The 12,971-nt window shown below is 41.1% G+C and overlaps 1 protein-coding gene across 2 annotated transcripts; it reads left to right on the forward strand.

Moving 5' to 3' along the window:
* Positions 1-259: 259 nt before the first annotated feature.
* Positions 260-12,849, forward strand: PNO1 (partner of NOB1 homolog). 2 transcript variants are annotated; one of them, XM_047069422.1, is made up of 7 exons: positions 260-530; positions 769-918; positions 4,686-4,769; positions 5,189-5,249; positions 5,491-5,608; positions 11,127-11,197; positions 11,856-12,849. In XM_047069422.1, the coding sequence occupies exons 1-7, from the start codon at positions 324-326 to the stop codon at positions 11,921-11,923; spliced, it is 759 nt and encodes a 252-aa protein (XP_046925378.1). In that variant the 5' UTR covers positions 260-323; the 3' UTR covers positions 11,924-12,849. The 2 variants fall into 2 exon arrangements, with proteins under 2 accessions (XP_046925378.1, XP_046925377.1); XM_047069421.1 differs by lacking the exon at positions 11,856-12,849 and having other exon boundaries at positions 11,127-11,813.
* The last annotated feature ends 122 nt before the right edge of the window (positions 12,850-12,971 follow it).

A 12,971-nucleotide genomic window follows, 5' to 3' on the forward strand; every position in this document is an offset into this window, starting at 1 on the left:
TCTTCACTGACAGCACAAACTTGCTTATCGTCTTTACCTACTGCCTTTCGCACATACACATATTGGAGATTGCAAATGCGTCGGCTGGGAATGGCGGAGCCATAGGGCACGACAGGAATCAGGCATATTTTAGGATATTCCCCCTTCCGGTCCAAAAAACGCACAAAATCCCGCTCCAGGGCCCCTACGTGGGACTTCTTAGGAAAGTGGGCGGAGCCCTGGGGCTGGTTGGCGGACGCTGGACCCTGCGAGGTGCGCCTGCGCATTGCAGTGGTGCTCGCGTTCTGGCCGGAAGCACATGTTGGGGCTGGAGATTCCTGGGGATGGAAACGCAGATGGAGGCCCAGAGCGCGGGGGCCGAGGACGGCTTCACCCAAGTCACCCGCAAGGGTGGCCGGCGGGCGAAGAAACGGCAGGCTGAGCAGCTGTCCGCGGCGGGGGAGGGCGGGGACGCGGCCCGCATGGACACAGAGGAGGCCCGGCCCGCGAAGCGACCCGTTTTCCCGCCCCTCGCTGGGGATGGATTCCTGGTACTAGCGGGGACCGTGGGTGAGGAACGAGGCCGGGGCCAAAGTTGGACTAAGCCGGTGGCCTCTGGGTGATGTTAAAACTGCTGGGGCTCTTCCGTAGTGGGGTTCTTAGAGAAACGACTCTCCTGAACGAAGTTTAATTCGTTCAATTAAATCTTTTTGGGGAAGAGCTGTCATTTTGCAATGCCCATCTCCATCCTTCGAGACATCTCCCGAGTTGTGTGTTCGTTTATTGTAGAGTGGGAAAGAAGAAACAAGGAAAATTCCGGTCCCAGCTAACAGATACACGCCATTAAAAGAAAACTGGATGAAGATATTTACTCCTGTTGTAGAACATTTGGGACTTCAGATACGCTTTAACTTGAAATCGAGGAATGTAGAGATCAGGGTAAGGAGAATGTCAACCACTTCCAAATATGTTAGGGCTTCTCTCTCCTACAGGGATGAAAAGGAGTGAATAGGCTTTCCTTAGTGGGAGTTGTTTTGTTAAACGGTCGTCATGCAGTTTTCTAAAATAGTACAGTGAGCTGGAACTTCTTGAATGTCTTTGAAGTTTGCATTCAACATGTATATTAGTTGAATTCGTAAGGTGGGCCTAAGGTCAGACGAAAATACTGGCCATGCCTGTACATGTATTTTATGATGTGTTCTGTGTTGAAATGAGAGAAGGTGGAGTAAAGAGGTTGTCATAAACAGAAGTATGTAAATAAGGAACAAAAGTACATACTTGTACACACACACATATATTCATTTCATGGTGTCAGTTTGAAAGTTAATATTAATTGACTTTGGTCTTCTTTTCCTGGGTGCCAGTTTCGTATTAGAATCAATAACCAAAATTAATTCTATCTTCTGTTTTGAGGGTTCTTATACCGTCATCAGGACTGGTATAGACTCATGTTGAGCTAGAATAATGCAGTAAAGTAGATGCACAGCTCTGAAGAGTTGGTAAAGTTTAAAATCTAGAACTTGGCGGTAGAACTCCTCTTTGTTCTCATTGTCACTTTCATGCAGGTTTTTGTAGCTTTGTGTGAGAACATCTTGTTTCCTTAAGGGTTTCCCTTGCTTCATTGCTTTAGATCTCCTTTCACCACCCCTTCCTGTGTGCCAGTGCCCGACCACACTGCTTTTACTATGATATCCTAGTGTCTTCAAAATCTCTGAAGGGCAAAAGCTGTTTTTTGACCTAACCTGCCTTTTAAGTAGGAATTTAAGTCCTAACTCATCTCACCATCTCTTTGAACATATTTATGTCCATACTATTGGGGGCTTTGCTCTCTGAAGAAGGCCCTCTCCTCTGTACTCTTTTTTTTTTTCCTGCCTCAATCCCAGTCATCTTTCAGAATCCAGCTCAAGAGCTTTCTCCTTTAGGATTGGCCTGTGTTGCAGTCGTCTCTTCAGAGCCTACACTCTTGCTGTGCTTGGCTGTCACATGTCCCAGCAGCATTAGTTTGGATTCCACTCACACTTGTTGGTCCTGCCAGAGGCCATAAACGTAGTGGTGCTTTAGCACACACCACATCATATTAACCTTTAGGACAGCCCTGTGAAGTACTTAACAAATCCCCATCATTTAGATACGAGGAAACTGAGGGTCAAAGGAGTATGTTAGTTGGGGCCCCTGGGTGGCTTAATTGGTTAAAGCATCTGACTTCAGCCCAGGTCATCATCTCAGGGCTCGTGGGTTTGACCCCTGTTAGTTCTGTGCTAACAACACAGAGCCCGCTTCGGATCCTCTGTCTCCCTGTCTCTCTGCCCCTCCCCTACTCACACTCTCTCTCTCTCAAAAATAAACAAACATTAAAAAAAAGAGTATGTTAGTCAAAGTTCATTCACTAATAAGTGAATCTTGATGGGGGGGGGGGGCTTTCAGGACCTCCCACTCTGACCTTTTTATTTTACAAATGAGAAAACTTAAGACCTGCAGCAAGAAGGGGACTTGCCCAAGGTCACGTACAGGATTGGAACTGGGGTCTGATTTTAAATGTGCCATTACACAACCTTGTAGAGTTTTAAATTTGTCAAATATGTGGTCTCAACTAAATTGTGAGTCTGTGTGGGAGAATAGAAGTGACAATTTTGGAATCAGACCTGTATTGGAATTCTACCTTTTTCACATTTTAGTACTTTAGTTTTCTCAAATGTAAAGGTTTTTATATTAATACTCAAGGTTGACATGAAGGTTAGAGCTGCTGTATGTAAAGCACCTTTGCAATGCATGTCATTTTCAGTGGTAGGAATTTTATGAATAGCAGCTATTTCTGCAATTATCCAGTAAAGCCTTTGAGGAAAAGATCCCTGCTTAAATCATTTTTGGTAGTTAGTACTGGAGTTAGTGCTTTGAGAAACATCAGTATATAATGACAGTTGAAGTCAGGAGATTAGATCAGAACTCCCAGGAAGACTGCATGCATTGAGGAAGAAGAGGACCAGCCTGGGCCTTGACGGGATAGACCAGGGTCAGAGGTCCCTCAGCGTGTGGGCGTCTGGGCTGTGCCAGAGGGAATCTTGCAGTTTACCCCAGAGTGAGATCGCTCATGGAGTGTAATCATTTGGCAGGATGGAACTACCCAGCTGTAAAGCTGGGAGCATTTTGTTTTGCAAGTTATTATTTTTTAATTTAAATTTTAGTTAACATACAGAGTAATATTGGTTTCAGGAGAATTCTGTGATTCATCACTTTCATACAATACCTAGTACTCATCATAATAAGTACCCTCCTTAATGCCTATCACCTATCTATCTCATCTCCCACCCACCTCCCTCCATCAACCCTCAGGCAACTTGTTCTCTATTATTTATTAAGAGTTTCTTGTGGTTTGTTTCCTTCTCTTCTCTCTTCCCCTTCCCATATGTTCATCTGTTTTGTTTCTTAAATTCTACATATGAATGAAATCATGGTATTTTGCATTTCCCTGATTGACTTTTCTCACTTAACATAATAGATTCTAGCTCCGTCTGCATTGTTGCAAATAGCAAGATTTCATTATTTCTGATGGCTGAGTAATGTTCCATCCCATTCATTTTTTTTATTTATTTATTTTGAGAGAGGGAGCACGCGTGTGAGTGGGACAGGGGCAAAGACAGAGAAAATCCCAAGTAGGCTCCACGCTGTTAGCACAGAACCCCACATGGGGCTAGATGTCATGAACTGTGAGATCATGACTGGAGCTAAAATCAAGAGTCAGACGTTTTAACCTACTGAGCCACCCAGGCACCCCTCTTCCATTGTATATATATTACCACATCTTATCCACTTATCAGTCGATGAACCTTTGGGCTCTCTCCGTAGTTTGGCTATTATTGATATTGCTGCTGTAAACATTGGGGTGCATGTACACCTTCAAATACGTATTTTTGTATCCTTTGAGTAAATACCTAATAGTACGCTTGCTGGATCATAAGGTAGTTCTATTTTTAGGGTTTTTTTTTTTTTTATGTTTGTTTATTTTTGAGAGAGAGAGAGAGAGAGAGAGAGAGAGTGGGGGAGGGGCAGAGAGAGAGGGAGACACAGAATCCGAAGCAGGCTCCAGGCTGTCAGCACAGAGCCCGACGCAGGGCTCGAACTCATGAACTGTGAGATCATGACCTACGCTGAAGTCGGACACTTAACCGACTAAGCCACCCAGGCGCCCCTATTTTTAGTTTTTTGAGGAATCTCCATACTGTTCTCCAGAGTGGCTGTACCAGTTTGATTCCCACCAGGAGTGCTAGAGGGTTCCCCTTTCTCTGTATCCTCACCAACACCTGTTGTTTCTTATTGTTTATATTAGTCATTCTGACAGGTGTGAGGTTGTATCTCATCATGGTTTTGATTTGTATTTCCCTGATGATGGGCGATGTTGAGCATCTTTTCATGTATCTTGTCAGCCCGTGGATGTCTTCTTTGAAAAAGTGTCTATTCATGTCTTCTGCCCATTTCTTAACTGGGTTGTTTGTTTCTTGGATGTTAAGTTTGATAATTTCTTTATAGATTTTGGGTAAATTAAATGTAGTGCTGATCACCAAAAACTGGGTCGTAGAGAATATATTGGGGAAGGGTGGTGGTAAAGGAAATTTTAATAATGGGGAAGGTCAGTCCTAGTGTTTTGTTGGAATATTATCTCCAATCTTAATTTGTACCTTTTTTTTTTCCTTTTTTTTTTTTTTTAACAGACTTGTAAAGAAACCAAGGATGTTAGTGCTCTGACAAAAGCAGCTGATTTTGTGAAAGCCTTTATTCTTGGGTTTCAGGTAGAGGTGAGTGATTTCATGACATCTGAAATAGGGGCTTAAACATAATATGAATGTTTCAATGGATTTGGGCTTTTTCGAAAAAATTTGGGGGTTTTCTAGGTCTACAGTTGGTGAATTTTTTTTTTTTAATTTTTTTTTAACGTTTATTTATTTTTGAGACAGAGAGAGACAGAGCCTGAACGGGGGAGGGTCAGAGAGAGAGGGAGACACAGAATCTGAAACAGGCTCCAGGCTCTGAGCTGTCAGCACAGAGCCCGACGCAGGGCCCAAACTCACGGACCGCGAGATCATGACCTGAGCTGAAGTCAGACGCTCAACCGACTGAGCCACCCAGGCACCCCTACAGTTGGTGAATTTTAACTTAATAGTCATTCTCAGGTATCTAAATGAAGGGCTCCACAGCATTTATTTTTATGTTGTAGGATGCAGTTGCCCTCATTAGGTTGGATGACCTCTTCCTAGAGTCCTTTGAAATTACAGATGGTGAGTGTATGATGGTCTTTTCCTATTATTACTGTACTTTTGTATTGCTGACTTTGTATCGTATGTGTCTCTTAGCTTTCTAATAGCATCATTTGACCTGTATTACTAGCAGGTTTTAAAAATAGACAATATATGTTTTCTGTCTTTTAGTAGGGAAATTTAGTTAATGATTAAACTTCATTATGGAGTGGGTGGTATACTGGAATGGTTTGCCTCCTGAGGTCTCGCTCCTCTCATTTAGTGAAGCCCCTAAAGGGAGACCACCTGTCAAGAGCAATAGGAAGAATCGCTGGCAAAGGAGGAAAAACCAAATTCACCATAGAGAATGTGACACGGACGCGGATAGTGTTGGCTGATGTGTAAGTATCTGATCTTGAGAAAATTATTGTCGTAATTTATATTTGATCTTTTGCTGGTTTCAAGAAGCTATAAAGATTGTATTTTATCCGTTATGTTGCCACTGAATCTTTGTCAGTATATGGTTCTGAATGAAATACATAGTTACTTTGAAAGCAGATTAAGTAGGTTGAGAAGATCTTAGAAATTTTAGCTTTTTTCTCAGCAATAAAGGAAATGTTTAGAATTACTATTAAAAGAAGTTACGTGACACGTGAAGATTTCAGTAGAATCTTAGGGGACTCTTTAATCAGTAGGAGAGGGCAAAGAGTAGGTGTTTTGAATGCCCTTGTGACTTTCTTTTTAAAGAATTATATGTAGAAACTTTGTAAATAATGTAGAATTACGTGGAAAGGTCCTCCCTAAAAGGACGGAGAGTGTTGCACATTGGATGAAAAACTAGAGAGCAGCTATCTGAACAGAAAGAAGATGAGACAGGCTTAAAGTAAGGGTGCAGGAAGTCAAGCTGGGATTAGCCCTGTCGGGGGTTGATGCTGCTGCAGTGCTGGGTCGGGGTTACTGGCAGATGGCTCGCAGATTATATAATGCCATGAAGTTGGGGAACGAAGCAGTTGACTGAGAGGAGGAGGGATCTGCCTGCTGCTAAACCCAGAAATAATTTTAATTTAAAATCATACTGTCTTTGCTCTAAACTCAGGGCCTCACTGTAATTTAGAATCTAAATTTTAGACTCTGTTTTACACTCGAGGGTTAATGGTAATACCACGTTGGTGGCCCTCTTACTGGAAGACAGGTGTATTGTAATTTTGATCTTTGTGACGTGAGCCTGCAGTTGGGAGTATGGAGCCATGAGGAAAGCTTTTTTTGAACTAGGAATTTTAAAATGTTTTGAAACGTATACCACATTTGAAAGTATCCTATGTAGCCCTAAAAACTTTGTTAATTTAGAAATCTAAAAATGTAACTGATTTGGTAATCAAATTATGGGTACTGTGTTGTGTTAAATTTTAAGCATATTTGTGTCACCTTAAAATGCACTATTGAACTAGCTTTTTTAACAGCTTTATTGCAGTATGATTTACATCCCTCCAAAATTACCTCTATTAGTATGCTGTTCAGTGAGTTTTGGGGCAGATCTGTAGTCCTATGATCCCACCTCATCCCAGGCAATCACTAATCTACTTTTTTTTTTGTTTGTTTGTTTATTTGTGACAGAGAGTGCGTATGCCACGTTAGAGCTGGGGAGGGGTACCGATGGGGGGAGGGGGAGGTGCTTACAGAGGATCCGAAGCTGGCTCAACAGAGCCTGATGAGAGCCCAATGCAGGGCTTGAACTCACAAACTGAGATCATGACCTGAGCCAAAATTTGATGCTTAACCAACTGGGCCACCTAGGAGTCCCTGATCTACTTTGTTGTAGTTTTGCCTTTTCTAGAAATTTCTATGAATGGAAATACACAGTATGTGGTCTTTGTTGTATAGCGTCTTATAATTAGCATGCTGTTTTGAGTCTCTCCATTTTGTTGGGTGTGTCAGTAATTCCTTCTTATTGCCAAGTACTAATTATATGGATGTGTTGCATTTTGTTTATCCATTCACAGTTGGGCTGTTTTCAGTTTGGGGTTATTATGAATAGTGTTGCTGTTATTGAGTAACTTTTTATGTTTTTGTATTTTTGTTACAAACCGAATTACATACTACCTGAAATCAAAGAAATGCACTATCTTGAGTTTTCAGTATAAATAGACTAATTGGAAATCCACACGTTCAACAACTTATATTATGATATAACCATAAGGTGGACTAAGATGCACCTATGTTGTTTTTGATGAGTTGTCGATAATCTCGTAAAATACAGTATAATGTGAGCACGATAAACTAAAAACTATTCCAAATATATTCAGTATATTAGATGGCAAATAATGTTGCCTATATGTCCTGAGACCTGCATTCCATTCAGATCTTGCCCCGTTACTTTGGGAGCACAACTACTCACACTTCAAGTATTCTTGCTTTCTCTATTTCCTCACCTTTCTGCTCTGTCGTAAAGAATTTTTATTTTATTTTTTTTTTTTTTAAATTTTTTTTTCAACGTTTTTTTTATTTATTTATTTTGGGGACAGAGAGAGACAGAGCATGAACGGGGGAGAGGCAGAGAGAGAGGGAGACACAGAATCGGAAACAGGCTCCAGGCTCTGAGCCATCAGCCCAGAGCCCGACGCGGGGCTCGAACTCATGGACCGCGAGATCGTGACCTGGCTGATGTCGGACGCTTAACCGACTGCGCCACCCAGGCGCCCCAAGAATTTTTATTTTTATCAAACATACACATCTGTGAGCAAGCCCCAAATTTCTACCACCTACTTCCATTTCCCCCTTCCTCAGAGGAACCAGTTTCAACTCTTTTAGCTAATTTTAAACTATTTATGCCCATATTTCCAAATATCTTGTTTATATACCAGCTTGATTTTTTTTTCCAGATTCACTGTTGACTTTCTACCATGAAAGATGAAAATTTAGGTTTCTTTCATCCCTCTCCCCACCTCCACCCCCTGTACTCAAGCCTTCTCACATCCAGTTTGCTTCTCCCTCCCTGTGTCCCCCATAAACTGGGGGTGCTGTAAGACTGGTGTTCAGTATTCCCTGAGTACAGAATCTCTGCTCACTGTATCATCAGCTGAACCAGGTGATATACTGTGATTCCTCTGTCCTTTACAATTCTGTTTTCACTTGAAAAAATAATTCCTTACCTGTGTGCTTTCTTAATATTCAGTAAAATTCAGTTAAAAAGCTGTCTGCTGTTGTATCTCTCCTTGGTGTATCTGGATTTAGCAAACGTTTGAGAAATCTCTCCTGGATCCTTCTTTTTCAGAAGCACTGGTACCCTCTCTGCCTGGCACCCAGCTGGCATCCTGGGTTCTCCTTTCGGCTTTGCCCCTTTGCTATTTGAATCCCTTGGTGTTGGATTCTTTTTGAGTACTTGTGGGTTTTTTTTTCTTCTTTGATACTTGTATATATTGCAAAATGATCACAGTAAGTCTATTAACATCCGTTCATCAACACAGTTACAAATTTGTTTTTTCTTGTGTGATAGTTTCTAAGATTTACTCTCAGCAGCTTTGCTTGTAGCACAGTATTATTGACTATCGCTGACATGCTCTACATTACATTCCAGGACTTATTTTATAACTGGAATTTATATGCTGTTTTGTGCTGTTTGACCCTCTTCACTCATTTCACCCACCCCCGAGTACTCCTTACTTTGGTGCTGTAGATAGTCTAGAAGCAAGCTTATTAGCATAGGAAGAACATTTTTTGAGGTCTTGTTTTGAAGATGTCCTGGCTGCTGGCCAACTATACAGTTCGTTCAGAACTCTGGAGACATTGCTACATCCTGGCTTTCAGTGTTGCTGTTGAGAAGTCCAAAGACATTTTGCTATCTGATTATTTTAGCTTCCTATCTGGGAGTTGTACTATCTTCTTAATCCATTGTGTTCTGAAATTTCATAGTGATATGTTAGTGTGGGTCTGTTTATATTCATCGTACTGGACCCTTTCAAATTAGAAACTCATTTTCTATAATGAAATTTTAGAAATTTCTTAGAAATTTTCTTGAATCGTTTTGGCTTTCCTTTTCTTTCCCCCACCCTATCTGGAATTCCTTTCTGTAACTGTCTTCTAATCCTTATGTTTAGTTTTCTTAACATCCTGCTGTTGATTCATGGGTACATGAAATGGCTTTTCTGATCTTACTGACTTGATTTTGTTTTGTTCTTGCGGTTTTCACTTTTTTCTCCCCACAGCCTCTGTTTCTGTAATGCTTTCTTCACCTTGCTGGTTGTAACTTCTACTTTTTGTATTCTGGTGATCCTCAGTGTTTGCCATATGTGTGAGGCAGTAAAGAGCAGACTGGAAGCCCTGAGCTCACAGGGGCCTGAGGGGGTGAGGGGGTAATGCTGGTTGACTGTAGGCTTCACTCAGGGTTACTGCCAGGCTGTTTCTTTGAGGAAGCCCTAATGTCTCTTTTAGTCTTTCTTTATTGGGCAGGGCAGGTTCCCCAGAGAAGCATTCTCCAGGCTCTTTGCTGCCAGACTTTGAAGCCTGGTTATGGAAGACAGTTGGAGGTCTCAACAATCAGTGTGCAAATATTTGCTTTGACATGCCCCTGTTTTTAACATGGTACTCCTACTTCAACTGTACCTGGTACCCCTGGTCCAGACATCATGTCTTTTACCTTTTCCAGGGAACAACCCCCACCCCCATAATTTAACCCGTTACAGTGGGTGGTTGCCTGATTCCACGGAGTAGGGAAGAAAATCGGAGGATCATCTTGAACAGACTTTCACTTTTACCCCAATTGCAGAAATGCCTGAGTCTGTCTGGGCAAGAGGGTTCCTCTTGGTGTTCCCACTGCCCATTTTGGTGTCAGTTTACGGATATTTTTTGAAAGATGGGCTCAAAAAGACAAAACTATGTTGTCCATCTTGTTTGAGTCAGTCAGCCAGGAATACCCATTAGAAGGGTCTGAATGACCCTATGAATAAAGAAACTTAGATAACCTTTATTTTTTTTTATTTTTTTTAAACGTTTTATTTATTTTTGAGACAGAGAGAGACAGAGCATGAACGGGGCAGGGGCAGGAAGAGAGGGAGACACAGAATCGGAAGCAGGCTCCAGGCTCCAAGCCATCAGCCCAGAGCCCGATGCAGGCTTCAACTCACAGACCGCGAGATCATGACCTGAGCTGAAGTCAGACGCTTAACCGACTGAGCCACCCAGGCGCCCCTAAACTTAGATAACCTTTAGAAAGCTTTGCAGTTGAAACCCAAGTATTTTGATTAAATACAGCGTTACTTGCATTTGTGGGTACTTAATAACCAGTGTGTAATCTTGGACAGGGTTTTTGTTTTTTTAATTCTTGTAAATTTACCTCATTTGTAAAATGGGAGTAAATTACCTAATAAAGCTCCTGTAAGGATTAAATGGGAACACATAGGGGCACCTGGGTGGCTCAGTCCGTTAAGCATCCAGCTTCGGCTTGGGTTATGATCTCACTGTTCGTGGGTTCAAGCCCCATGTCGGGCTCTGTGCTGACAGCTCAGGCCTGGAGCCTGTCTTTGGATTCTTTGTCTCCCTCTCTCTCTGTATTCCTCCCCTGGTGTCTCTCTCCCCCCTCTCTCTCAAAAATTAAAAAAAAAAAAAAAATTTAAGTGAATGGGAACACATAAAGGCATACACAGCACATAGAAGGCACTCACTTGTTAGTAACCATCATTAACTAAGAATCTTAAATTCTTGGTTTCTTAAAAGTTTTTTTTTCTGATTTTTATTGGGATATAATTTACATACCATAATATTCCCCTTCAGAGTGGTTTTTAGTGCATTTAGAGTTGTGCAGCCATCACCACCTTCTTTATTTAGAGATCTGTATCTGTCATGATTTTCCGAAGTTTCTGGATTAGGGGACTTGATTAAGGAAATGCTTTTTGTTGCTAACTTGTCTCACATTCTCTCTTGCAGGAAAGTTCACATCCTTGGCTCTTTCCAGAACATCAAGATGGCAAGAACTGCCGTATGCAACCTTATCCTGGGTAACAGCAATTTATTCCTTGGGTGTGTTCTCTGGAAAGAAAAGAATAGGGAATTTAGAACTCAAACCACATTTGCAAATCAGTGTAGGTGAAGGGTAATGTTAAAGATAGCAAGTAGAAATGGGGGTTGGCAAATGTGGACCTAAAGAAAAAAGGAGTATTTTTGCTTGGATTCTGTTTGCTAGAGAAGATACAGGGTTTGTTGGATTATATTGCTTAAATCTTTGCTGCTTTCCCCTGAGGTGCAGTGAAAAGCCCTTCCAGAATAGCAGGCAACATGTTTTAGGTTTCAACAAAAAAAAGAGCTGCTGGTCACCATCAATTTAATTGACACACTTAGTCCTATTTTCAAGCTGTGCAGCAAAGTCCGTTAACTTCTGTTAAGAGTTACAGGATTGTAGTAGCTTGCTCTAGATGGGATTTTCCATCAGTGCCCAGATCTGATTGACCAGCTTCTTTTTGAAACAGACAGGTTGGTGCCTTTGACTCAGGATTTAAAATGTTTTCGGAGGATATTTGGGTATGGTTTACAGTTCTCTTGTTGGTTTAAGAGCGATCCACTGGAAAATGTCTGTTCTTTTTAGAGTTGTAGACTGCTTTCCATGTAGCTTCTGTATGTGGGTATATTTGTATAGATAACGTTTATTTTCCTCTGCAGGAAATCCTCCATCAAAGGTTTATGGCAATATCCGAGCCGTGGCTAGCAGAGCAGCAGATCGGTTCTGATTTCAAATCAAGAGACTTTTTATCTTGTCTTTGGACTCTAGAGAAAAAGCCTTCTCCTCCACATGTGGTCACAAGAAACCATGTGAAGAGTATTCCAGTCACTCTAAGCCTTCATCACTTCTGTTCTCACAGCCAGAAGCATAAACAGAAAGGAAAGGTTTGGTAATACAGCAACTTTGAGGATAATTTCCATATCTGAATTTGGTACACTATACTTACACATTAACTATAATTTATTACTTCATTTTCAATAAAAGATTTGCATTGTTTATGATTCTTCTAGGAGGGAAACTTCTGGTTTAAACAGTACTGTATGAATTTATCAACTTATTTATAAATTTATAACTTTTTATAAATTTATAAACATTTCTTGTCTATGGAGTGTAATTAAAAAAATCATCGCACAAAACCGCTCTGAATCATGACCCTTAATACTGGGTAGTATGTGGGTTTTTTAGAATCATAGAAGCAGCAGTTCAAAGATAACTGTAGTGAACAAAGGCAGGCTGGCTAGTCTTTGTACCTATTTTGTAGTTTATAAAATTAAAAACATCACAAAGTTGATGGTGAAGAAAGAACTTTATTTTTCAAATAAACACTTAAAGTAGCCAGACCAGTGTTTGGGCATATTTCTTCTAAGTAGTAAAGGTGAAAAATGGTAAAAGAACGTTTTTACCAAGACTATGATGTTCTGCAAATGCAAGAGGTTGTTTTAACTAACGCCTGCCTGTTTAATCATTAAGTATTTAATGAGCTAACGCTAAGAGGTAGATGGAATTCTAGACAAGTGAGGCTGTCAGTGAACAATGGACAGAAATAGAAATGAATGCCCTTGTGGAGTTTTCGTTTTATTTCAGTAACCAGGGAAGACAGATGTACAAAATACCCAAGTAAGTTCTGTCATCAGAGGGTAAATGCAACGGAAGAGGGGGGAAAAAAAGGGGGGGGGGTGGGGGTAAAGGAGACACGGGTGTAGTGTGTTTACATGGGATGGCCAGGAACATCGTTGGGAGCCAGGACATATTTGAACAGACTTGGAGGCATTAGC

Source organism: Lynx rufus, unplaced genomic scaffold, assembly GCF_022079265.1.
Source record: "Lynx rufus isolate CCGP_SWC_20201006 ecotype Redwood Valley unplaced genomic scaffold, mLynRuf1.p SCAF_8, whole genome shotgun sequence".
Taxonomy (NCBI): Eukaryota; Metazoa; Chordata; class Mammalia; order Carnivora; family Felidae; genus Lynx; species Lynx rufus.